Source organism: Zootoca vivipara, chromosome 15 (assembly GCF_963506605.1).
Source record: "Zootoca vivipara chromosome 15, rZooViv1.1, whole genome shotgun sequence".
In the NCBI taxonomy this organism is placed as follows: Eukaryota; Metazoa; Chordata; class Lepidosauria; order Squamata; family Lacertidae; genus Zootoca; species Zootoca vivipara.
In genome coordinates, this window is record NC_083290.1 from 45,203,256 (window position 1) to 45,228,922 (window position 25,667).

General features: G+C 45.9%; 1 protein-coding gene across 3 annotated transcripts in view; it reads right to left on the reverse strand.

The window, feature by feature from the left end:
• The window catches only part of PLEKHA2 (pleckstrin homology domain containing A2), a 110,730-nt gene that overhangs the window by 13,440 nt on the left and 71,623 nt on the right, over window positions 1-25,667 (reverse strand). For 2 of the 3 annotated variants that reach the window (XM_035138974.2, XM_035138978.2), the window contains exons 7-10: window positions 17,201-17,341; window positions 15,884-15,952; window positions 14,194-14,264; window positions 10,363-10,426 (exon numbers count right to left, since the gene is read on the reverse strand). In XM_035138974.2, the coding sequence (XP_034994865.1) occupies window positions 10,363-10,426; window positions 14,194-14,264; window positions 15,884-15,952; window positions 17,201-17,341 (345 nt within the window). The remainder of the gene's footprint in view (window positions 1-10,362; window positions 10,427-14,193; window positions 14,265-15,883; window positions 15,953-17,200; window positions 17,342-25,667) is intronic. The other variant, XM_035138979.2, reaches the window with a different exon arrangement.

The following is a 25,667-nucleotide window of genomic DNA, read 5'->3' on the forward strand; positions in this document are numbered from 1 at the left end:
CACGGGCAGCACAATGATATCTTTGCAATCTTCCCCTGGCACCTGCTAAGCTCCTGAGCCTCTTGCCTATGAGGTGCAGAGGGGACCTACTTTTCCTTTCCCTGAAAAATGCATAGAGCTGCCAGGGTTCTGTCTTGGGCCCAGTCTTATTCAACATCCTGAGCAAGTTTGCAGATGACACCAAATTGGGAGAGGTGGCTAATACCTCAGAGGACAGGATCACACTTCAGAATGACCTTAACAGATTAGACAACTGGGCCAAAGCAAACAAGATGAATTTTAACAGTAAAGTACTACACTTGGGCAAAAAAACCGAAAGGCGCAAATACAGGATGGGAGACACCTGGCTTGAGAGCAGTACATGTGAAAAGGATCTAGGAGTCTTGGTAGACCACAAACTTGACATTGAGTCAGCAGTGTGATGCAGCAGCTAAAAAAGCCAATGCAATTCTGGGCTGCATCAATAGGAGTATAGCATCTAGATCAAGGGAAGTAATAGTACCACTGTATTCTGCTCTGGTCAGACCTCACCTGGAGTACTGTGTCCAGTTCTGGGCACCACAGTTCAAGAAGGACACTGACTAGCTGGAACATGTCCAGAAGAGGGCAACCAAAATGGTCAAAGGCCTGGAATCGATGCCTTATGAGGAACGGCTTAGGGAGCTGGGTATGTTTAGCCTGGAGAAGAGAAGGTTAAGGGGTGATACGATAGCCATGATCAAATATATAAAAGGATCCCATATAGAGGAGGGAGAGAGGTTGTTTTCTGCTGCTCCAGAGAAGCGGACACGGAGCAATGGATTCAAACTACAAGAAAGAAGATTCCACCTCAACATTAGGAAGAACTTCCTGACTAAGAGCTGTTCGACAGTGGAATTTGCTACCAAGGAGTGTGGTGGAGTCTCCTTCTTTGGAGGTCTTTAAGGCATATGTCAAGAATGTTTTGATGGTGTTTCCTGCTTGGCAGGGGGTTGGACTGGATGGCCCTTGTGGTCTCTTCCAACTCTATGATTCTATGGAAGTGGAAGTTGGAAGAATGTCACTTCCCCCCATTTCAGCTCTATATAAGAACATCAGAAGATCCTTCTGGATCAGGCCATTGGGCCCACCTAGTCCACCATCCTGATCTCATAGTGCCCAACCAGATGCCTGTGGGAAATCTCCAAGCAGGACTTGAGCCCACGACGAGCCCTGTCCCCTCCTGTGGTTCCCAGAAACTCGCATGCAGAAACATGATGGCCTCTGGCTGTGGAGGCAGACCATAGACATTGTGGCGAGTTGCCATGTGGCGAGCCTTTTCCTCCATGAATTTGTCCAAGCCTCATTTAAAGCCACACAGTTGGTGGCCATCACTGCCTCCTGTGGGAGAGAGTCCCGTAGTTTAACTCTGTAGCACATGACAAGGTCCTTTCTTTGATCTGTCCTGAATCTTCCAACATTCAGCTTCACTGGATGACCCTGAGCTATGAAGGAGGGAGAACATATTTTTTTCTATCCACTTTTCCATGCATGCACCATTTTATAAGGTGCCTTCCAAGTCTCAGATTAACTCCACTAGCTCCAACTTCTGCCAAGATCTCTGGGAAGAGTAAAGTGACCCAAGGGGGGCACCAAATGTGCCTCTAGGCAGATAAAGGTTGGCAGTTCCTTGCATAAGAGTCTCAGACTCAAGACTCAAGGAGTCAGTCCCTGCTCAGCTAGGAAGCTCACTGGGGGGTCCTTAGGCCCATCAATATCTCTCAGCTTGAATCTAACTCACATGGGATAAAATTAGGTAGGTGAGGAGAGAACCATGGGTGCCACCCTTGGAGGCGCTTGGAAGAAAGGTGGGATACAGATTAAGTAACTGTTTGTTCCTTTTGCAGTCATGCCAAAGTACTACATCAGTGTAGCTGACATGGTCCTCTGGGTGTCAATGGACTACAATGCCCACAATCCCTGACCATTGATAATGTTGGCTGGGGCTGATGGGAGTTGTAGTGCAACAGCATCCAGCAGGCACCATATTGGCTATCCCTCCACCACAGCGGCCAGCCCCACTTCCTGTTGTGAACAGGTCTTGTGGGAGATGCCATGGCAGTGTCAAAGAGGTGGAGGTACAAGACTCAGCAAGAGCAGAAGCTTCTTTGCTGTTCAGGCTGGCCAGCAAGCTAGACCTATTGCTTTACATCCTGCTTCTCCTCCAAGAAGCTCTGGGCTATGTACTTTGAACAGAATCCAAACATTCCTGTGGTTTGTTGCCTGCAGGAATCAACCTTTTCTTCCTGGTCCACTGAATTCCCAGAAGGCCTCTGTCCCTGGCACTTTCCCACCTTGTTGGCCCAGCTCAAGAATGGGGAACCTCAGGCATAAGCCCCAAATGTGGCCCTCCAAGCCTTTCTATCTGGCCCTTTGGACTCTCCCCAGGCCACACACTTCCTTGCCCTGCTTCACACCCTGAGGGTCTTTGCCACAGGGGGCTGCTACATCGATTGCATAGGGATTCTCCAGATTTAGGAAGGAGAAAGTGTGTGTGAGCAGCAGTTGCAGGAGAATGTCGCATGGAGTGGTGTTTTTAAAGGAGGCACAAGGGGTTCCATATTAAGTTGAGGTATGGATGGGCCCTGAATCAAACCGCTGGGACCTATACCACCTGCTCTGAATGGCAGCTGTTGTCCACGGCCTTAGGTCCTCCTAACCAATATATTTTACACTTGAGATCCCAGGGATGGAATCTGCCTACTTCTACAAACCAAACATATGATCTCGTGCTTCTGAGCCAAAGTGCTGCCCAGCGTGATGTTGGCACGCTCCCCTGCACAAGACCTTCCCACAGTTATGTGACTGATAAACAAAACTCAGCCAAGTGCAACTCCTTGACATGTGCACAGAACAGCCATCTGCTTTGCAAAAACCATTCTGAAAAACAGCCTTTCCACCTGCCCCTATTATTCTGTTGTTGTTGTTTTGATGCAAAAAAGTTTATTTATTCTTCAATAATTTATAAATCAAATTCAAACTCTGATCAAATTCATTTACAAAATACAAACTCATAAAATACAGATTCCAGTAACAGGATATTTGCTAACAAAAGAAAAAATACTAACAAATACTAACAAAAGAAAAAGAAAAGAAAAAATGCCCCTTACCCATCCTTTCTCACCCTCCACCCTGTGCTAACTTCCAGCCTATTCTCTGTTTCGGTTTACATATCCAAATTTCTATTTGTATGCCTTTTGCATGTTAAATTCATTCTGCTTATTTTTCTTGAACCCTTAACCTGTCTGCTAAAAGATCAGCATTTTCCACAATTTTTTTGCAATCTTGATCAATTTTCTGCTTTGATATTCCTTTGCTTTCTCCTACTTTCCTTGCCATATTTTGGTATCTTACCATTTTGATTTGCCAATCTTCTATTTTCGGAATTACATCACTTTTCCAATTTATAGCGGTCAGAAGTCTGGCTGATGCGGTAGCATACATTGTTATACACCTGTCTTTTTCATTTATGTCTTCACTTAACATTCCTAGCAGAAATAATTCAGGAACTTTTTTAAAAGAATATTTCAATATTTTTTTCATTTCTATATAGATCTTATCCCAAAATTCCCTGATTATTTTGCATTGCCACCATACATGCATATACGAGCCCACCTCCTCATGACACCTCCAGCATGTATTCTCAATTCCTTTGTATATCTTCGCCAATTTCGCCGGGATAAGATGCCACCCATTTTTAGGACATTTCCCCTTAAATCATAATTTGGGGTAAATTTGATACAGCATCTCTTATCCATAATTTTTCCCATTTCTCTATCATTATTACTTTTCCTAAATCTTGTCCCCACTTAATCATAACTTCTTTCGTTTGTTCCTCTTTAGTGTCCCATTCTAATAACAAATCATATATTTTTGTCCCCTTCTAATAATATTTTATCAAATTTTGAGTATCCTTTTTCAAATTCCCAATATGATGGTGCATTGAATGCTAAGGCCCCAATTTATTGGTTGGTACGGGAATACCAACCAGTACCTTGGGACGCGACGGAAGGCTCCGTCGGTCCAAATAGGAAAAGTGGGGAATGTGGAGGAGTGATTTGCTAATTGTATTATTGAGCCAAATCGGATCTTATAGTTTGCATTGCTTGCATTGTATAAATTCTGACTGTATGGCTGTAGCCCTGGGATGTCTTGCTTTTCAGTGCCTCTGTGTCTCTGCACCAAAGTGTGTCAAAGTTCAAAGCAAAAGGAACAGGATGCCCAGCTAAGCTATCAAGGCCAGATGAGCTGGTCCTGCCTGGAACGCAGAAGGACTTATCAGCTGCGTAGTCTCACTCAAGGCTACTGGAAGTGCTAGCTTGACGCGTAAACTGAAGGCTAAGGGTTTACGCACAGGACGTGTACTAGTGACCCCCTTGCGTGCGTGAACCCCTTGCGTGCGCACATTTACAGGGAGGGGAAAGGAGCCCACAAGAAGTGTATAAAGAAGCTTTGAAATCTGTGTTTCTTTACTCTCGTTGTGGAACTAACCACCTTGAGTCTCTTAAATTTAAGAATTAAATTCTTTCTCTGGATTCAACCCCCCCGGTGTCATTATTGGCTATCTCTGTCCTGCCTGGGCGCAACTTAAAGGACCCTTATCAGCAATAAAGCTACACTGTAATCTTTGATTAATTTGGAAATATGCCAGCCAAACATTTAAATATTTTTTAACCTTTTCATATTCCTTTAGTTTTATATTCCCTTCATTTTCTTCCAATAATACCTTTATATGTTGGCCAATTCCCTTCTAAATTTTCCCTTTTTACTGCTATTATCTCCTTTGGTGATATCCACCACGCACCTGCCCATATCATTCTGATCTTCCCTCATGTTTAGAGCATCTGCTTTGTATGCAGAAGGTCCTTGGCATCTCCAGGTAGGGCTATGAGGAACTCTGAAGAGCTGCTGCCATAGACAACACCGAGGGAAATGAAGCAACAGTATGACTAAGTGCAAGGCACCTTCCTATGTTCCAAATCTGAGTGAACTCTATCAAAACCAACTAAAAATATTCCACATGACACAACTCTGGTGCTGTCCAACATCCGATGCTGCTTGAGTTCTCAGAGACTTGAGCTGGCCACCTTCTGTACCCTTGTGTAGACTGATATTCTGTGCTCAGGGCTTCCCACAGCCTCCCACCCAAACCTCCTTAGCACTGGTAATCCTGCAGCATCTGGTGAGCCAAAGGTCATATGCGGAGCCAACACATTCATTCCTCCAAAGGGCCTCTCCAGACTGGCAGTGGTCCCTTGGCCCTTGATGTCTCCTCGGTTCCCCGGAGGGCGCTAATAAGAGCCCCCGAGAGCGAGCTGAGTGGAAGACGTGGGTGCTGTGGATACTTTTGCTACCTTCATCGTGCGAAGCTACTGTTCCGGAGGATCTTGAGCGGTCAATTCTTCTTTAAATTGTAAAGAAATCTGGACAATTGAATACCGTGAGTAAAAAAGGAAAATTTGAGTTAATTGGACTTAATTGGTCCAATTAATTGGTCACGGGGAAGGGATTTAGAAAGGAAGCCAGTCCCTGACCACTGATTGAGTCGGAAGGCAGTAACATTCTCCCGAAGCCGAGAACACTTTTTTGAGACTTTAAAACTTCTAAAGATTGAGCTGAAAATTCCTCCCCAGAAGCAGGGTAAGGGGAGGAGGAATGCTATCTGAGAAAAATCGCTGCAAATGCTGGAAAAATTGAATGAGAAAAGCTGGAAGGTGAGACACCATCATCATTAAGGAATTTGCTTTGTTCTCCGAGGCTTCGAAGCCCTGGGGAAGGGACAGACTGAGGTTGGATTGCTACTAATAGAAATTGTAACCTATTCTTGATGGGGTGCTTTAAGGATTTTAAGGAATAAAAGAGGAATTTAGAATGATATTATGTTGCCAGTTGGAAAATAACTTTTCACTTTCAAGTCTGGAGACAAAGGATTCACCATTTCCTGTTTCTCAATCTTGCTGTGTCCTTGAAAGAGGAGGAATGGCTGTAGACGATACACCATCTGGTTTTGAACAGAAAGTCTTGAGGCTGCTTTCGGAAATTGGAATGGAAGTAAAAACGAATCGACTTCAGATTGAAAGGTCGAAACAAATTGTTGGGGCTGAAGAAGATATTACAGAAATAAAACAAGAGACAAGAATGGAGGACTTTGCAGGTGAGAGACAGAAAGTCCAGAAAGAAGAGAAAGTGGGGGACTTTTTGGGTGAGAGGCTGAAAGTCCATAATGAAGGAAGGGAGCAAAACCAACAAGAAGTACTGAAGAACTTCGTTTTTGCGCAAAAGAGAGAGAGCAGGATTTATTTCTGCGACAGAAGCTAATGAAAGAAATTGGAAAAGTCAGGAAAAGTGGATGCCAAATAGAAGGGTTGATGGTGATAGGGGGCAGTGGGGGGAGGAAAGGTATTTGGGTTTTAAAACATGCTAGAAAGGGAGTGGGGTGAAGAAGGAATCTTGGTGTTAGAGGTATAGGTTAATCCAGACAGAAATTGGACTGATTTATGGAACTTGCCAAACTGATTTGGGAGAGTTAGTGACCAGAGGGAAGAGATGGTGGGGAAAGATAGGAAATAATAAATAATTATGAGAAGTGTAATATAAATATTTCTAAAGATGGTTATCTTCAGAAGAGACAGGAGGTAGTAGGGAATGGAATATAAGGTTAATTTTGTGAGAATTGAAATTAATTAAATGTGTTTATTAAAGGATATTATTGTATAATGAAGTAATGGTATATAAAAGGATAAATATTAGGTGATATGATTTAATTAAGATTAAAATAGTTAAAGATAGGATTATGGAAATTGTAAAAGATGAAAATAGGCTAAAATTTGAGAACAATAGGTTAAAGACATGTTTAAATAATGAGTTAAAGTTATGATGTATGAAAACTCCCAAAGATGAATTTAAATGAAAATCAGATAGGGGGGATTTGAGGAAGCCCATCCAATTATGTTTAGAAAGTTAGAAGATGAAAGTAAAATTTTGCTTATCGTGTATGTCTTTTGTGTTTCTTCTTTTCTTTCTTCTTTATTTTTTTCTGTATTGTTGTTATATTGTTTTATTATGACAAAATGAATAAAAATTATTTCTGGGGAAAAGGAATGGTCTAGCAGGCTCTTTTTATGTCCATGAATAGCAAGGAATCATGCACAGCTTGAGAATATGCTGGACTCTTGAGCACCATGTGCAAAACCCCAACTCTGTCCATTGTCACTTGTTGCTGAAGGCTCTAAGCCAGGAAACGGGGAAGCTGTTGCCCTCTGGGTGTTATTGGACCACGAATCTCATGAGCCTTAGGCATTGTGGCCCAAGGGCAGAGATGGTGGTAGGGCCAGCTGTTCCCTATCTCTACTAGAAATGGCCAACCTGTGCAGTTCTCCAATGTACAGTTCTCCCATTCACATCCGTGGGGATTGCACAAAGTAGCTTTCAGGTGGATTGTGTATTTAGGAAGCTTCCTCCCCAACGGTGCGTAACACAGGAAACATAAATGGAGAAGTCTTCTTCAAAAAAGACCTAGACCTGCTCTACCACACACTGTACATGTGAACAATCCCCATCTTTATGGTTCTCTTTTGCACCTGCACAAATAACTTTCACTATAAATATGATGGAATGGAGAAGTGAAATAGCTGCAAAAGCAGGCTGCCCTTGGTACGGAGGCCCAGAGGCCAAAAAGGAACTGTGTACAAAGTCTCAGCTCACTCAACCCTTTCTGCTTGAAAGGTTGTCAGAAAAGCATCCTGTTTGGCAGGGCAAGACCAGAGTTAACTGTCAAGGGCTAAATTAACTGTTGAGGAAAAAAAACTTTAAAACAAATACAGTCCTCCCAACTGGGAACAAATTTTGAAATTGCATAATGTGTACTGATCACTTGAGGACCAGTATACACAGATGTATATTTATAACTATGGAAGTATTCTGGTTTGATAGTAGGGATGGATGGAATTGTCAATTTTAGCTTCTCTCAAGTTTCCTCTTTCCCACATTGGTTTGTGGTATTTCTTAACCAGTCATGAAAAGTTGTCAGCATTTTAGTACAAATTTATTCTAATATACACATTTATGTATGGAATTTCATTGAGTATGTCTATCTCTATCTCTATCTATCTATCTATCTATCTATCTATCTATCTATCTATCTATCTATCTATCTCTATCATCTATCTATCTCTATCGTATATATTCGTAACACAGCCTTTCCGAATATGTATGTTATTTGTTGTATGTTATTTCCCCCAATACATGCATCTTTATGCAGAAGCAGTTTTAGGGTAGCGTGCCCAGTTTGGCTGCACTGGGTGCTACATTGCAGGGACAACACAACAATGCTGTAGAACAGAGTGCAGGGGGGGGGGGGCACTAAATTTTAGCACTGATCAGGGTGCTGCTGAAATTAGAGACCTAAAGTCCGCCACTGGTTTATGCACAAGTAGCATTTTCGTACATCCTACTTGGCTGGAGAACTGCAAGGCAAAATTTGGAGAAGTGCAAATTTTGAAGGATGCCTGTGTTTCAGTTCTCATACTGTTTTAGAAAATGTAAATTTGCTAGGTTCACTTTTAAACATTAACCAAATTGAATTTCTTCCCCATCTCTACACAGAGGAGTCTTCTGAGGACTATGACTCATCAAATGCAGTAGGGAGATATTCTGGGGGGTGTTCTGGGGTGCAGTTAGACCCTGGTGTGATGGACAGACCACTGGGTCATCCTCCTGGAGGCTCTTCGCCAATCACGGCAGGGAGGAGAAACAGCCCACCAGGAGAGAGTAAAGAGAGAAGTTGGCATTCTAACTGGCAGGGCCTGGACTAGGGAAGTAGCAAAGGGAGTTGTTTGTCAGGCAGAATTAACTGGTTTAATTTCCTCATGTGGAGCGAAGAGGGTTAGAGATGTTTTACAGGCAGAGTAAAAGCAGATAGCCATTCTAGGAAAAAATAGACTTAATCGAAGCAGTTCTGTTGTGGGGGGATTATAGGTAAGAGTTCTTGTTTAAACCTGAAACAGTATTTCTGACAGAAAATAAGTATTATGCCTTTAACAGCAAAGCCGTCAAGCTTTATCCTTCATGCTGTGTTTATTAATAATAATTAAAAGATCAATTCCATTGTGCCGCAACTTCAAGAAAGAAGTTGTCACAGGAGCCTCTATAGCTGCAGATTTACATTATATGCCACCACATAAAGTTGTTGTTGTTGTTGTTGTTTATAGTCGTTTAGTCTTGTCCGACTCTTCGTGACCCCATGGACCAGAGCACGCCAGGCACTCCTGTCTTGCACTGCCTCCCGCAGTTTGGTCAAACTCATGTTCGTAGCTTCGAGAGCACTGTCCAACCATCTGGTACTCTGTCGTCCCCTTCTCCTTGTGCCCTCCATCTTTCCCAGCATCAGGGTCTTTTCCAGGGAGTCTTCTCTTCTCATGAGGTGGCCAAAGTATTGGAGCCTCAGCTTCAGGATCTCTCAGATTTCCTTCAGAATGGATAGGTTTGATCTTCTTGCAGTCCATGGGACTCTCAAGAGTCTCCTCCAGCACCATAATTCAAAAGCATCAATTATTCGGCGATCAGCCTTCTTTATGGTCCAGCTCTCACTTCCATACATCACTACTGGGAAAACCATAGCTTTAACTATACGGACCTTTGTAGGCAAGGTGATGTCTCTGCTTTTTAAGATGCTGTCTAGGTTTGTCATTGCTTTTCTCCCAAGAAGCAGGCGTCTTTTAATTTCGTGACTGCTGTCACCATCTGCAGTGATCAAGGAGCCCAAGAAAGTAAAATCTCTCACTGCCTCCATTTCTTCCCCTTCTATTTGCCAAGAGGTGATGGGACCAGTGGCCATGATCTTGGTTTTTTTGATGTTGAGCTTCAGACCACATTTTGCGCTCTCCTCTTTCACCCTCATTAAATCCATGAATTATCGGTTGTTATGGACAGGGAGAAACCAAGGCTAAAAATACCCAGACTCGGTCGTGTTGCCCCTTTCCCATTTGCTACATCTGAACAGCAGCCAGCCATGTCAGCCAGGCTCTCTGGGCTGCTGGTAATTCTTAAGTCTCCCCTGAAGAGGAAGTCAGAGAAAGCTGAGGAGAACCTAGAGCTCCTGGCCATCTCCCCCCATCCCAGCTTTATGCCAGCATTCTCCAACCTGGTGCCCTCCAGATGATTTTGGACTACAACTCCCATCAGCTCCAGTCAGTGCAGCCATCTGACCTAGGAGGCAAAGGAGTCTTAAAGGGTCCCTGATGGCAGGGTTCGTAAAGGATTTTCTCTCCAAGGAACCCCTAGGGTGCTCCCGAAAAACTGCCCCACCTGCCAAGTTTCCACTGGTCAGTAAGGAGGGTATTTTACCTGGATATAGAAGGTCCTGTAGCTCGTTGTGATTTCAAAGAGATTGTCCCGCATTAGAAGATCACTAGAAAACACAGAAGGAAAAGCCAACATGTTGACACCACACTTTTCTTCTTTATGTCAGTTATTCCACAAAAGTGTTGCAGTATTCCTTTGGCAAGACATTAAATGGCTATTGCACCATGTCATGAGACAAAGGTTCTTAAGAGCAGGAGCAGTAAGGCAAGGCCTACAAGGCCGACACAATCATTCAAGTCTGCTAACTGCTACTACGCTAACTATTAACAGCAAACTGCCTCGGAAACCTCGGTTTACTTACTTCCGGTTTACTAACTTACTTTCGGTTTACTTACAATCATTCATAAACCGAAAATTCGTAACCCGAGGTGTTCGTAAACCAAGGTTCCACTGTATGCTCTTTAACTTCCGGTATGCTGTTTCTAAACAAGTTTATTTTCTTAAGTAAAAGTTTTATTCTGTTTATGAAGAAGACTCTGTGTTGATTAATTTACCGCTGCACAACACACCATGTAATAGGAATACACACATGCACACACATGCCAGCAAAAAACAACAGTTCTCCCACACTATTAAGTTATCTTCTGGAACACAAAATAAACCTGCAACCACCAGTGAGAGAACAGCTGCTTTGCCTACATCAATTCCAAGTTTCCCTTCCCAGCATCTCCAGGCAGGGCCGGGAGAGACCCCAGTCGCTTTCCAACAGTGGAAACATCCACCTTAGGCATTCTTGCCTTTTGTAACTTCCTTGACTCTGACTCTGCTCACGTTGGAGACATGAATACCAGGGATATGCATGGCCTGTGTGTGTACCCCAAATTATTATTAATAATAATAATAAAAATAGTAATAAATTTTAATTTATACCCCGCCCTCCCCAGCTCAGAGCAGCTAACACCAAATATAAAACAACTAGTTAAAATATAACTCAACAACAAGACTAAATACATTAAAATTAAAAATAAAAATGCAGCCTCATTCAAAGGGAAAAAGAAAGGGAAAGTGGGGGAGGGGATCAGGTTGGCTCTAGGCCAAATGCCAGGCAGAACAACTTTGTCTTACAAGCCCTGCAGAAAGAAATCAGGTCCTGCAGGGCCCTGGTCTCAGGAGACAGAGCGTTCCACCAGGTTGGGGCCAGTGTTGAGAAGGCCCTGGTTCTAGGTGCGGCTAATCTGATTTCCTTCGGGCCCAGGACCTCTAAGGTGTTATTATTTATGGACCTTAAGGTCCTCCGCGGGGCATACCAGGAGAGACGGTCGTGTAAGTACGAGGGTCCTAGGCAATAAAGGGTTTTAAAGGTCAAAACCAGCACCTTAAATTTGACCCTGTACTCCACCGGGAGCCTGTGCAGCTGGAAAAGCACTGGGTGAATATGCTCCCAATGGCAGGGACCCCGTGTGGAGCCTTGCTGCAGCATTCTGCACCCGCTGGAGTTTCTGGGACAGCTTCAAGGGCAGCCCCACGTAGAGCGAATTACAGTAGTCAAGCCTGGAGGTGACCGTCACATGGATCACTGTGGCCAGGTTGGGGTGGGAAAGGTAAGGAACCAACTGCTTAATGCAGCGAAGGTGAAAAAATGTCTGGATACATACCTGATCTGTTCCGGGGTGCCATTCGCACCCTGAAAAGTACGTATCCAGAGCAGCGATAGAGCGCTTCTGTGCATGCGTGAAGCACGCAGAATGCTAATGTGCATGCGCGCGCAGCGCAACCTTGAAGTAATCACTTCCGGGTCCGCGGAGTATGCATCCCGAAAGTACATAACCCGCAGCGTACGCAACCCAAGGTATGACTGTATTCATTTCGCCATCACTTTCCTATCCACAGAAAGCCCATTTCTGTTTTAAAGTAGATTTGTTGCACCAGGACAACTGAATGTTTTAATTCACCTTAATTGCACAGGCCTATGTTTCCTGAAACGTGGGTGGCGCTGTGGCCTAAACCACAGAGCTAGGTCTTGCCAATCAGAAGGTTGGTGGTTCGAATCCCCACAACGGGGTGAGCTCCTGTTGCTCGGTCCCAGCTCCTGCCAACCTAGCAGTTCGAAAGCACATCAAGTGCAAGTAGAAAAATAGGTACCGCTCCGGAGGGAAGGTAAATGGTGTTTCCGTGTGCTGCTCTGGTTCGCCAGAAGCGGCTTTGTCATGCTGGCCACATGACCTGGAAGCTCCCTTGGCCAATAATGCGAGATGAGCGCCGCAACCCCAGAGTCGTTGGATTCTTATCTCATTATGCATGATCAAGCTTTCTTTAGCGCCTCAGCCCTTGCTTTTCCCCCTCAGGACCAATTGCAGTTATCAGCAGTCGTTAACAGCCATCTACAGGTTTACCACTCCCATCAGCCCATCACCCATTCCCACCCACCACCACCACCACCCTCTGTATATACATAAGGGTCTGACTCTTCTATTTCAAGTGTATCTGAAGAAGTGTGCATGCACATGAAAGCTCATACCAAAATAAAAACTTAGTTGGTCTTTAAGGTGCTACTGAAGGAATTTTTTTATTTTAATATTCCAGGCTTAGCCTTATGTCTGAACAAGGTATGGTGGTTTGTTTCTCTTCAAATAAACCATAAACCCGAACCCCGTTTGGACAAAACACTAAGCCAAAGACGAGAGTTTCTGCTACTATTTGCACTAGGGAAGAATCTGCTTGATTTGCATTGCTAGTGGGTGGTTTTGAAGACCGGAGGGCTAGGAGGTTGCCTGCTCTTGATGGGGTTACACTCCCTCTCATGGAGTGGGTATGGAGCTTGGGGGTACTCCTGGATCCTTTGCTCTTGCTTGGGACTCAGGTGGCCCAGCTGCACCCCTATCTGGACAGGGACAGCCTAACTATTGTCATCAATGCTCTGCTAACCTCTAGGTAAGACTACTGCAATGCGTTCTACGTAAGGCTGCCTGCGAAGATGGTTCTGAAACTTCAGCTAGTGCAGAATTTGGTGACCAGGCTGCTCACCAGAACAAAATGGTTTGAGCATATCACAGCTGCCAATTAGTTTCTGGGTCCAATGCAAAGTGCTGGTTTTGACCTATAAATCTGTAAATGGTCCCTATGAACCTACCCAGACCCTGAGATTATCCTCTGAGCCTCTTCATCATGTGCCTCCTCCAGAAGAGGTCTGGAGGGCGGCAACACAAGAATAGGCCTTTTCTGCAGTGGATTCCCATTTGTGGAATGCTCTCCCCAGAGAGGTGTGCCTGGCACCCTCATTATACATCTTTAGGCACCAGTCAAAAACGACATTTAAATGTATTTTGGGGGGGGGGGATTGGTTCGTTTTCTGTTCTTATTTTTATTATGTATCTTATGTTTTTTATATTGTAATTTTATTTTGTGAACTGTATACAAATTAGAAGAAGAGGAAGAGGAAGAAGAAGAAGAATCTGGTATGTGCATGAAGGAATAAGAGAGACTTGGTTTAGGGCCATGGTCTGTGAGAGAGGGTTTAAACTTCTATTCTCCTCTGAATCAAATCACTCCCCCCACTTTGAGCTTTTCCCTTAACTATTCCTTGATGAGGCACCTGAAGTTCCATTTGTGTCGGGCAAGAGAGGAACTAACTGCAAAGGGCTGACAGAGCTCTTCCTACCAATCTTAGCAGCAATCTTTTCTTTTTAAAGTCCCATATTTACAGGATATTGTCAAGTAATTGGGGCTGCCGCTATCTCTATCTCTCCAGTAAGGTGCTGGGCCCCCCCAAAACCTTGGGTCTCACTGGTCCTCACATGAGCAGACAGAACCTGCAGAAGGTGACTCCAAGGGCCAATGCCAAATATAAAACCCAGCTGGAAACAAAAGCCATACCCAGATTTCACTAGACATTCATGAGTCTTCAGCACATCCTTCAGGAGGATTGACCGCAATGGCTCTTTGTCCTGCGGAGACAAGCAAAACAGATGCCAGATAGTTAAACTGTCAGCAATGAGAGCAGAAAATCCAGGCAAAAGCAGTTAATGGAGCCATTGAGTTGGCAGGTGAGCTTCTGGGACGCTGGTGGCAAGAGCAATAACCTTGGGAGGAAAGGTTACAACTTTAAAGGATTTGAGCAGGAAAAAAGTTAAGTTACGGAGCTTGTGTATACATGATAGAGCTGTACAAAGCTGTACAAAGAGGCAACAGAAGCTTCTCTTCCTGTCTCGTAATACTAGACCTTGGGCTCATCCCACAAAGCCAAGTATTGGAAGATTCAGAATAGACAAAAGGAAAAACTCCTTCACACAGCAATGAGTTGAACAAAGGAATTCACTACCACAAGATGTAGTGATAACTGTCTTGAAAAGGAGGTTAGAAACATTTACCGAGCGCAAGGCTTCTCCATGGTTGCTAGTCATGATGTGCCTGCGTGCAACCCCCAGGAAGAGAGGGAGTGCTCCTCGGAATTCCAGTTGCTGGGAACACAGCTTGCAAAGCATGGTTGTGCTTATGCCCTGCCTGCTTGCATCTGGCTGCCCACAGTGAGAAAAGGATCTCAACTGGCCTGACCTTTGGCCTGAAACAGTAGCATTCCTCTTGGGTGCTTATGACCATAAAGCAACTTTCCTTTTAGTCACCTTAATCTTCACTCGTCCAAACCTGACTCCCTCACAGCACGGGCTGGAGAATGAGATCCAGCTGGCCAACCAGACCCTTCTCTCTCCCACCCACCCTCTGGGGGCTCTTTGGCAGGTGGCTGGGGGGGGGGGCAGCCGCTGAGGTCACAGTGTCATCAAGGGAACTGCTCTGGCCCGCACCATTTCTAAACAAACTGTGTGCAGAGCTTTGCAGGCACCTCTGGTCAGATGACGGACGGCACAAACCCACTTTCAGCCCAGTTGCAGCTTTCCTACGCTTGCACCTGATGCCACCATGCACAGGAGTTGTGGCCGGCAGTTTCCCACCATGGACATAGCAGATTCACATCAGCCTCCCTTTTTTGCTTAATGGAAAACAGGCATTTGTCCTGAAGGAACTGGGGGCCCCTTGCACCAGCCATGAGAGAGGCCAAGAGAAAACGGCAATGCTCAAAAGGCACAGCATCATGGCTTCCCTGAGGAGTCACCACTCTGGCTCCGGCAGCAGCTGTAACACAATGCCTGCAAAGCTTGACTCTAAGCTTTTTTTAAAAAAAATTAAACTTAAAAAATCAAGTCTCTAGCCCAGGGGTTGTCCACCTGGTCCCTACTGCCCACTAGTGGGCGTTTCAGGATTCTAGGTGGGTGGTAAGGGGTTCTACGGCACAAGCTGAATCCTCCTTCTGAAAAATGAAGGCAAGTGTGGAGTAGCCAACCAGCACATTCTTCCTAGTAGGAACGTTCCCTGTTGCTGTCTTTAGGAGGAAGGGCAGGATGCCAAGGGTGGCTGTTTCTCTAGTTTTGCGCTGTGCCATGTTCCTAGTGGCAGCCCATTTGTGTGGTGCACCTGCCCCATCACAGGCATTTTATGACTGGCACCCGAGGCACTCTCTCAAATGCAAAATGTGCCCACTGGTCCAAAAAGGTTGGTGCCCCCGGCTTACCTGCTCACACTTGAAGTAACTGATGGAAAAGTCATCCAGGGTGAAATACCGCCGTTTCCAGCTCTTCCTCTACAAGACAGAAACAACCCCTTTGGGATGCTGATATATTCTATCAAAGTCTCCCACAGCTATCCCAGACACTCATTTCACAAGGGCCTGTGGTCTTGCTCTCTGCACCATACAGACTTAACCCATGGGATTTGCTGCCGCCAGGTTAGATAGCTTTTCAAAACAACGTACAAGAATGGAGAGTTTCGGGATGGGATTCCTCAGCCACAGGCATAATAGCGAAGTAGAGCCCTTGTGCACAGAGGCTCTGAATGGTCAGTGTTGGGGACAAGCAGAGGATAGCATGGGAAGCAGACCCTTGGCCTGACCCGTATCAGGACTGGGGGAATCCCTGCAGATGTTTTTGGCCTACAACTCTGAGCATTTCTGATGGTTGGCTGTTCCGGCTGGGGCTGGTGGGAACTGGAGGCCAGCGGATCCACTCAAAAGGGTCTCTCACAGGTCTGGCCCTACCATTAGGCAGGATGTGGCAGCTGTCCCAGGTAGAATGTTTTTGTCTTGAAATGACAGAAAACTGGTAGTTATTTTAGATTTACTATTGATGTATTTTTACTGCCAGATGAGGAGGGGAGGTGCTTATGAGATGTGCTGTCTCAGGTGCCAAGATAACTTAGGTACCGTAACCATAACTTGAGGGGGTGGGGTGGGGCTACAGGTGGGTGAATTTCTCAGTTTTGCTTTCTCTCAGTTTTCAGTTCAGTTCTCCACATTTCCTCATGATTTTGTAAAATGCATTTTTAAAAGTCCTCATAAAGATTTATCAGCATTTTTGTGCAAATCTCTTCTAATATACATTTTTTATTTAACTTTGTCAAATATACACTTTCACATTTCCCCCCACTAATATGTGCATTTCTATGCACACTTTACCTGAGTACATGCATTTTTGTGCACATTGCCTGGCGAGAGAGCTTCATTGCAAAACTCAGAGAATTTCAAAATTTCAAAATAATCACTGGGTTTGGGTATGCAATGTTTCAGAAAGTGCAAATTAAGTGGGCTCAGCTTCAGATGTGAACCAAAAGGGATTTCTTCCCCATCCCTAGATAGCCAACACTGTTTGCTACTCCGTTGTGGGCCTACCTGGAATTCTCTCCAAGATAGACCACAACCACCACAACCAGCTTCCTGTTCAGTCACCCCCCCCCCCGGAGCCTCACTGGGCAATTTCATCACCCACAACAGAAGCACCAGGTTTTAAAAGCCAGCACTACTTCATCCCCCAGGCCGGCCAGGGCAGAGACCTACCACATTCCCCTGCTTGACACAGTAGCCGCTCTTGAGGACGGGGGGCCCACTTGGCGTTTTGGTCCTGGGGATGTAACTCTGAGAGCGTTTCAGAAGATGATGCACAGCTGGCTCTCCGCTTTCGGAGCCATCCCCTCCATTCTAGGAGAGAAGAACACACACTCCAAGAATCAGGCCGCCACTGAGGATGGACAGGAAAGGAACACTGGTCATCTGTTTTGCCCAAGTCCCATAAGTGCTACACAAGACCCCAAGAGCCAAACTATATACAAAACATGTATGCAATTAGTCATTAAATGTAAACTGCAGGCATAGGGGCTGTTATGTACTGAGCTGAATCATAGAACAATAGGATCCAGAATCAGCAGTCTGATTGGTCCGCAGGAGCCACCCAATCCAACTCCAGGTGGAAGTGAATCCGCAACCTGATTGGCCTGCAGGAGCAGCCAATCAGGCTGCTGGCAGAAGTCAATCCACAAACTGATTGGCCCACAGGTGTAGCCCTGAAGTAGCCAATCACGCAAGGCCCATTGTGTGAATAATGTATATAAGCAGATGGTTTTGGGGAAAGAGCCATTCTTCTCTTCTTCTCCTTTATGACTATGAGCTGAATAAAGAGCATGAAATTCACTCTCGACTCTGAGTATATTTCAGGGGCCTTGATCAGGATTGGGACTATGGTTTCTGGGGGCAGGAGGTTAATAGGTGCCTTACTCCTAAAGGTAAAGGTAAAGGTAAAGGGACCCTTGACCATTAGGTCCAGTCATGGACGACTCTTGGGTTGTGGCACTCATCTCGCTTTATTGGCCAAGGGAGCTGGTGTACAGCTTCCAGGTCATGTGGCCAGCATAACTAAGCCACTTCTGGCAAACCGGAGCAGCGCACGGAAGCGCCATTTATCTACTTGCACTTTGACGTGCTTTCGAATTGCTAGGTTGGCAGGAGCTGGGACAGAGCAACAGGACCTCACCCCGTCACAGGGATTCGAACTGCCGACCTTCTGATCGGCAACCCCTAGGCTCTAATGTTTAGACCACAACGCCACCCATGTCCCTAAATGAGAGCTCCCTCTTCCCCACAATTCAAACAGCAGCCGATTCCTACTTCAGCATAGGAACTTTGTACCCAGCCAGATGGCTGGTCTATTTAGTCTGGTACTGTCTACACTGATGGGCAGCAGCTCTCTGGGGTTGCAGGCAAGGGTCTCTCTCAGTCCCACCTGGAGCAGAGCAAATGGCCTAACTGAGCTCTTTCCTGAAATAGGTGGAAGCAGGAAGCAAAGGGATAAAGCCTGCGACTCCTAACTCCAGGGTCCCAGTTTGCATCAGGCCTCTAACACTTGCAATTTGCTTCTGCAAAATCCACTCATGAATAAATGGCATCTGGCCCAGTTTGCCCCTTCATTATGGTATATATGTGGATAAAATTAATTGAGAGCCAAGTCAAGGCGGTGCAGAAGGGAGCGCTGGGAGCAGTTTGCAGTCCATCGGACAAGGGCTCCCGACTCCCAGATTATTCACAATACCAACAACTGAAAGGGTTCCCTCTTCCAAATTAGGCTGCTGAAACACCTGCCTCCTGGATCCTTCCCCATCCTGGCTTATGAAAGCTAGCCGGGAAGGGCTGGGCTTTGTGGGGTGGTGAATGCTTCTCTCTGTGAGGCAGCCTTCCCAGACCCGCTGAAAGAGGCGCTTATTAAACCGCTTCTTAAAAATCCATCTTTAGATGCGGCTAATATGGCCAACTATCGCCCAGTCTCGAATCTTCCATTCTTGGGCAAGGTGATTGAGCGGGTGGTTGCTGAACAACTCCAGGCACGCCTGGAATAAGCGGACCATTTGGATCCCTTCCAGTCGGGATTCAGGCCTCATCATGGGACTGAAACTGCCTTGGTCGCACAGGTTGATGATCTCTGACAGGCTAGGGACAAAGGTGAGAGCTGCTTCCTTGTTCTGCTGGATCTCTCAGCGGCTTTTGACACCATCAACCATAACATCCTTCTGGACCGTCTAGAGGGGTTGGGAGCTGGGGGCACTGTCATACAGGCCGTGTTCAGAAAGTGGTGGTGGGGGATGAGTGTTCAGACCCCTGGGCTCTCACTTGTGGGGTGCCTCAGGGTTCTGACCTCGCCCCCATGCTTTTTAACATCTATATGCAGCCGCTGAGAGAGATCATCAGGGGGTTTGGGCTGGGTGTTCATCAGTATGCGGACGATACCCAGCTCTACCTCTCTTTCAAATCAGAACCAGTGAAGGCGGTGAAGGTCCTGTGTGAGTGTCTGGAGGCGGTTGGAGGATGGATGGCAACTAACAGATTGAGGTTGAATTCTGTACTGTTTTGGGGGGACAGGAAGCGGGCAGATATGGAGGACTCCTTGGTCCTGAATGGGATAACTGTGCCCCTGAAGGACCAGGTGTGCAGCCTGGGAGTCACTTTGGACTCACAGCTGTCCATGGAGGCACAGGTTAATTCTGTATCCAGGGCAGCTGTTTGTCAGCTCCATCTGGTACACAGGCTGAGCCCCTACCTGCCCGCGGACTGTCTCGCCAGAGTGGTGCATGCTCTAGTTATCTCTCGCTTGGACTACTGCAATGCGCTCTATGTGGGGCTACCTTTGAAAGTGACCCGGAAACTACAATTAATCCAGAATGCGGCAGCTAGACTGGTGACTGGGAGCAGCCGCCGAGACCACATAACACCGGTCTTGACTCCCAGTACGTTTCCGAGCACAATTCAAAGTGTTGGTGCTGACCTTTATAGCCCTAAACGGCCTCGGTCCAGTATACCTGAAGGAGCGTCTCTGCCCCCATCATTCTGCCCGGACACTGAGGTCCAGTGTCGAGGGACCTCTGGCGGTTCCCTTGCTGCCAGAAGCCAAGTTACAGGGAACCAGGCAGAGGGCCTTCTGTGCAGTGGCCCCCGCCCTGTGGAACGCCCTCCCACCAGATGTCAAAGAGAAAAACAACTACCAGATGTTTAGAGGACATCTGAAGGGAAGCTTTTAATGTTTAATAAATTATTGTATTTTAATATTTCTGTTGGAAGCTGCCCAGAATGGCTGGGGAAACCCAGCCAGATGGGCGGGGTATAAATAATAATATATTATTATTATTATTATTATTATTATTATTATTATTATTACCAAACCAAGTTTAGGTGGAAACCAGGAGTTGATTTTTGTGTCGAAGGGCTGATACTGAAAAACAAATTGCTGGGTGTGCAAGTGTCAGAGACACCCTGCTGCTTTCAAGTGAGCATGCGCCACCTGCACCACTATTTTGAACATGGGTCTGGTGGGTGGACCTGTGGGGTTTGTAGATCCTGCAAGCCTGATGTCTGCCACCACTACCCCCAGCGCAGTGGTGAGATTGCTGGCCTTGGGGACAAGAAAGCTGAGTCCCCGATCCATGCACAACCCCAATCTTCCCTGGATGACTCAGGGCCAGGCATTCTCGGCCATCCTATCTCAGACATGAGAATGGCATGAGACCTTGAACTGAGTGATGGCAATTGGGATTATATCAAGGCCTGTGAGGTTTCAAAACTAGGATTAGAGGCCGCCAGCCTCTAGTGTGTACTGGCTAAAATTGGGATTCTGGGCTCCCTTTCAGGACAACACCATTTAAGGATGCTACAGAGCACAAAACCGACCTGAGAATACAGCTTCCTTGCCACATGGAGTGGGAGGGAAAGGAAGGGAAGAGAAAGAGAGAAGGGGTGTGTGGCATGGGAAATGAATTTTTCCATCTGCAATTAAAAGAAAAATAAGCCAGTGACAAAAAACTAGGCTTTCACAAGCTCCCCTTGGCTAAAGAGAGAGTGAATAAAGCAAACTGTTCTACTGATGCAGCTTTGACTTCTACAGAATGGGAGCCAAAGGCTTTGCTCTTCAAAGAAGAAAGTGGGCTTTTGCTAGCTGCATAAATTTCATGGGTGAGTGCCTGCTTATTGCTTCTGAATAAGTGCAGTGCCCAGAGAAAAAAGGGGGCAGACACTGGGCGCCATTGTGTGGCACAATTTAGGTAGCCAACATGCTCCACTGGGGCACCAGCCTTCCCTGGCATGAAGGGCCCACAACAAAGCACCACAAAGCACCCCAGTGTCTGTGCCGTGTTGGGGAAGAGCACAGGGCGAACACAGCACAGCAGCTCCCAAAGATGACATTTGTCCCTCTCTGTATCAGGTGTTTTGCCACAATGAACAAGCAGCACACACAGAGAGAGACCAGTAGGAACTGAACAGGGATGGAAGTTTCCCAAACAAAAATGAGAAAGAAGACAGGGAGAAAGAAGAAGGGGGTGGGGGTGGGGGTTTCCTGTGAGATAAGCATCCCTGGTTCTCGCTTGAGCAACGCCCTCAGAGATTTATGGCACAAAGTGATCCAAGTTTAGAAAAGGGCTCCAAGTGGAATCAGTGCCCTTCATCCTTTTAGAACCCAGGACAACTTCATAGCAAATCACTCTTTCAGAGTCTGAAGCTGCTTCCCCAATCTCCAGAGTTGGGTCCAAGCTCAGCTATTCCCAACTGTTTTCTGTTTTCAATTGAACATGAAATGGGTCATTGTAGAGAAAGATAATTATGTTAGTCTGCATTTTTAAGCAAACCAACATTATTTGCACCTAACAGACCAAAGGGAACATCATTTTCCTTCAGATTTCACACTTCTCCAAATTTCACAATACGGTTTTAGGATCAAAAAACATACATTTTAAAATGGGATAAAATATGTATTTAAACATATTCATATGTTTTTATTCTTTTAGAATTAACCCTAACTCTAACCCTAACCCTATTTAGATCACAGATTAATGTGGAAACAGGGTGGAATAGACTTATGTGCAATTTAAATGGAAAGGAAACAGACTGATTTGTCTCTCATTAGTTCATCAGGTACAAAGTATCTTTTTTTTACCCATCAATAACCATAACCAGAGCTTCCACACATCTTGAGGGTTTGGGTTTTATTTTTTTAAGGGGTGGGGTCCAGATCAGAAGATTCGACTTCCAGGCAGCCTGGAGTCTCAACAGATCTCGTTTTCATTAGCCATGATGAATTGTTCTTGTGGCCTGTGCTGAACAGGGAGGATTTCTCTTATCCACAATCCCACTCAAGCTGGCCATACCTTGACAGCAGCGCAGAGCAGTGGATGGTGGGGAGGAGGAAACATCTGTTTGCAACAATACAAAGCAACAACAGCAGTTAATAAAACAGTTTCCATCATAAAACTAAAAGCTTGGGGAATAATAATAATAATAATAATAATAATAATAATAATAATAATAATAATATAATAATAATAATAATAATAATAATAATAATAATAATAATAATAATTTATTATTTATACCCCGCCCATCTGGCTGGGTTTCCCCAGCCACTCTGGGCAGCCTCCAACAGAAAAATAAAACACAGTAATCTATTAAACATTAAAAGCCTCCCTGAACAGGGCTGCCTTCAGATGTCTTCTAAAAGTCTGGTAGTTGTTTTTCTCTCTGACATCTGTTGGGAGGGCGTTCCACAGGGCAGGCGCCACCACCGAGAAGGCCCTCTGCCTAGTTCCCTGCAACTTGGCTTCTCGCAATGAGGGAACTGCCAGAAGGCCCTCGGTGCGGGACCTCAGTGTCCGGGCAGAATGATGGAGGTGGAGACGCTCCTTCAGGTATACTGGACTGAGGCCATTTAGGGCTTTAAAGGTCAGCACCAACACTTTGAATTGTGCTCGGAAACGTACTGGGAGCCAATGTAGGTCTTTCAGGACCGGTGTTATGTGGTCTCGGTGGCCGCTCCCAGTCACCAGTCTAGCTGCCGCATTCTGGATCAGTTGTAGTTTCCGAGTCACCTTCAAAGGTAGCCCCACGTAGAGCGCATTGCAGTAGTCCAAGCGGGAAATAAAAGGTCTCTGCCTGCCACTGGAAGGACAGCAAAGCAGGCAACAGGCATGCTTCTTTGAGGAGCATGTGATAGGATTTTTGAATGCTCCCTTGTGTAAAACATTCCCTACAAGTGGAAATCTAGCAGTGGGCTGGAAGCTCTCTCATGGATGTGGTGGTTTTATTGTTGTTATTATTTTCTTTCAAGGAATTACCTCAGGGTGACAGTGGCCATGCTGCATGGGCCTGTATCCTTGCCTCTTTCCTACTTCTTCCCACAGCTAAGAGAGGGAAGAAGTAGAATTGCACTATGTTTGAAAAGCTAGATGCTCAACTCCATTGGCTCTGCTGAGAAGCCAGCTCCATCAGGCTTTTCCTCTGTGTTTCTCAACTGCCGCCTTGCTCCACCAGGCTGCAGCAGAGGGAGAGCTTAAAAGCAGGGCTGTCAGCTCAGCTAAGAAACCCCTTCTATCGAGGGCTTCTTCCACCCAAGGTCACCTGGCAGCTTCAGCATGGGCATAAGAAGAAGCAACTCAGCTCAGCGACTTTTGGCTCCGCTCCTCCACTTCATTCCATCGGGACATGACAAAGAACTAGGGCCTGAGTTTGATTTCCACCTCCCGGTCTCCCAGTTCCTCTTCCTTTTTGTGTCCTGTCTTTTAGATTGTGGGCCTGAGGGCTGGGACCGTCTTATATACTCATCTTTTAAAAGTACCCTGGGACTTAAGAGAGGGGTAAAAACACTTTCAATAAATTAAGAAATGCTTTAAAAAATCTCCCTGCAGTCTAACGTGGCACTGTCTTCTCTACCATCTCATTCTACTTTGTGCAAACAGTCCCAGGTCTGCAATTAAACTGGGTCTGCTAATTGGACACAGAAACCATGGATGCCTGCTGTTTGTTCTCAGCAGAATGGAGCAGAGCACCTAGAGGTTGAGTGAGTGTGTGATACACACAGCCAAGCCACTTAATTAAACATGTGGGGCCACGCCTTAATTAAGGGAGACTCACATAAAACATGCAACTGGCAACAGCTGTAATGAAAAGCTGGCAAGACTTCCTCTTGTAGTCAAGTATTCTGTACCTATTGGGTTGGTTGGCACGGTTTCTTTCATGCCCTATCCTGCCCTGTCCTGAGGGCTCAGGGTGGACAGCAGCCCAAGAACCACAGGCCAGAAAAGCCAGTAATGAGGATACTGGGATATAGAAACAGAAGTCAATCTACATGTTCAGCAAAAGCACACAGGACAGTCCCTCCTGGCACTGAACCACTTGTTTGAATGCTAAGATGGCCAGGTAAAAGACAGACACAGAGAGAAAGGACACAGAATCTGCATCTTTAACAATTGTATAGAGGATCCCTACAGTGTGTGTAACTTTGTATTGCGCTTTAATTGTACTATAATAATAATTTATTATTTATACCCCACCCATCTGGCTATTGCAAGGGTCGACAACCTTTAGGGACCTATGGGAATATTTGCAAACTGTTGTGTGCACCACAGGTGTGCTGCAACTCTTGGCTCCCAACTGTAAATATGGCTTCTATTGGCTAAAGAAGGCTTCTTTCGAGCCTAATTTCAGCTGGGGGGGGGTGTGTGACTCTCTGGCGCCAGGGAACGTCTCTGCAGCTGCACATGCCTGTCCTCCAGGAGTGGCCCACAGGTAACCCCTGTTTCATTGTATCCCTACTCAGTTCATGACTAGGAGCCCACTGAGCCAAAAAGCAGCATAGAAGTAAGCTACAATAAGAGAGGAATTGAAGGGCGTATTTGAGATGTGTAGCTTCTCATGCAAACTACACCTTATAAATTCCATCTTTTCCACAACTAGTAAAGGTGAAGGCATGGGTGGGTGGGTGGAAAACTAGGGGGAACAGGAAGGAAAAGTGCTTTTGAGAGGAAGACATGGCTGCTGGCTTCCTGGGGAGAAGCACTCCACATGGCAACATTATTTGGCAGGTACCATTGTGTTCTTTTTGCTTCTTAGCCACATTTCAAGCCATGGTTCAAAGGAAAACGCTCCTGCTCCTCCAGTCTCTTCCCTAACCTTCTGAATCTTGCATCACAGGATGAGCAGCTTCCTCTTAAAAGGGAAAAAAGGCACACACTGCTAAAAAGTGGAGGGTGGCACACTTTTCTCTGGCAAGTTAATGAGGCATGTCAGGCCATTTGGCAAGGAGGCAAAGCAGCTGCTACGCCCCAGATTTTGTGATGCCCAAGGGTTGGGCAGGGTGGTATTATTGCTGGGATGTCTCATTTTCATCTTCGTTTTGCTTATGCCTGACTACCAGCAGGCACAGACAGACAGCCGTAGGGAAGCTGCAGCCCTGCAGATGCCGCCAGACTCCAGCTCCCACCAGTGGCATCCGCCAGCACCATCCATCATCTGGAACTTTCCAGAAGCACCTGGCTGGCCACTTTCAGAAATAAGATGATGCACTGGGAGGCTCTTTGCACTTATTCCACTGGGCTTTGTTTAGGTCCTCATGGCAGCAGTAGCTAACCTTTGGCCCTCCAGATGTTGCTGAACTCCAAGTCCCATCATCCCTGACTGTTGCCTGATGGGAGTTGGGAGGGGCAACATCTGAAGGACT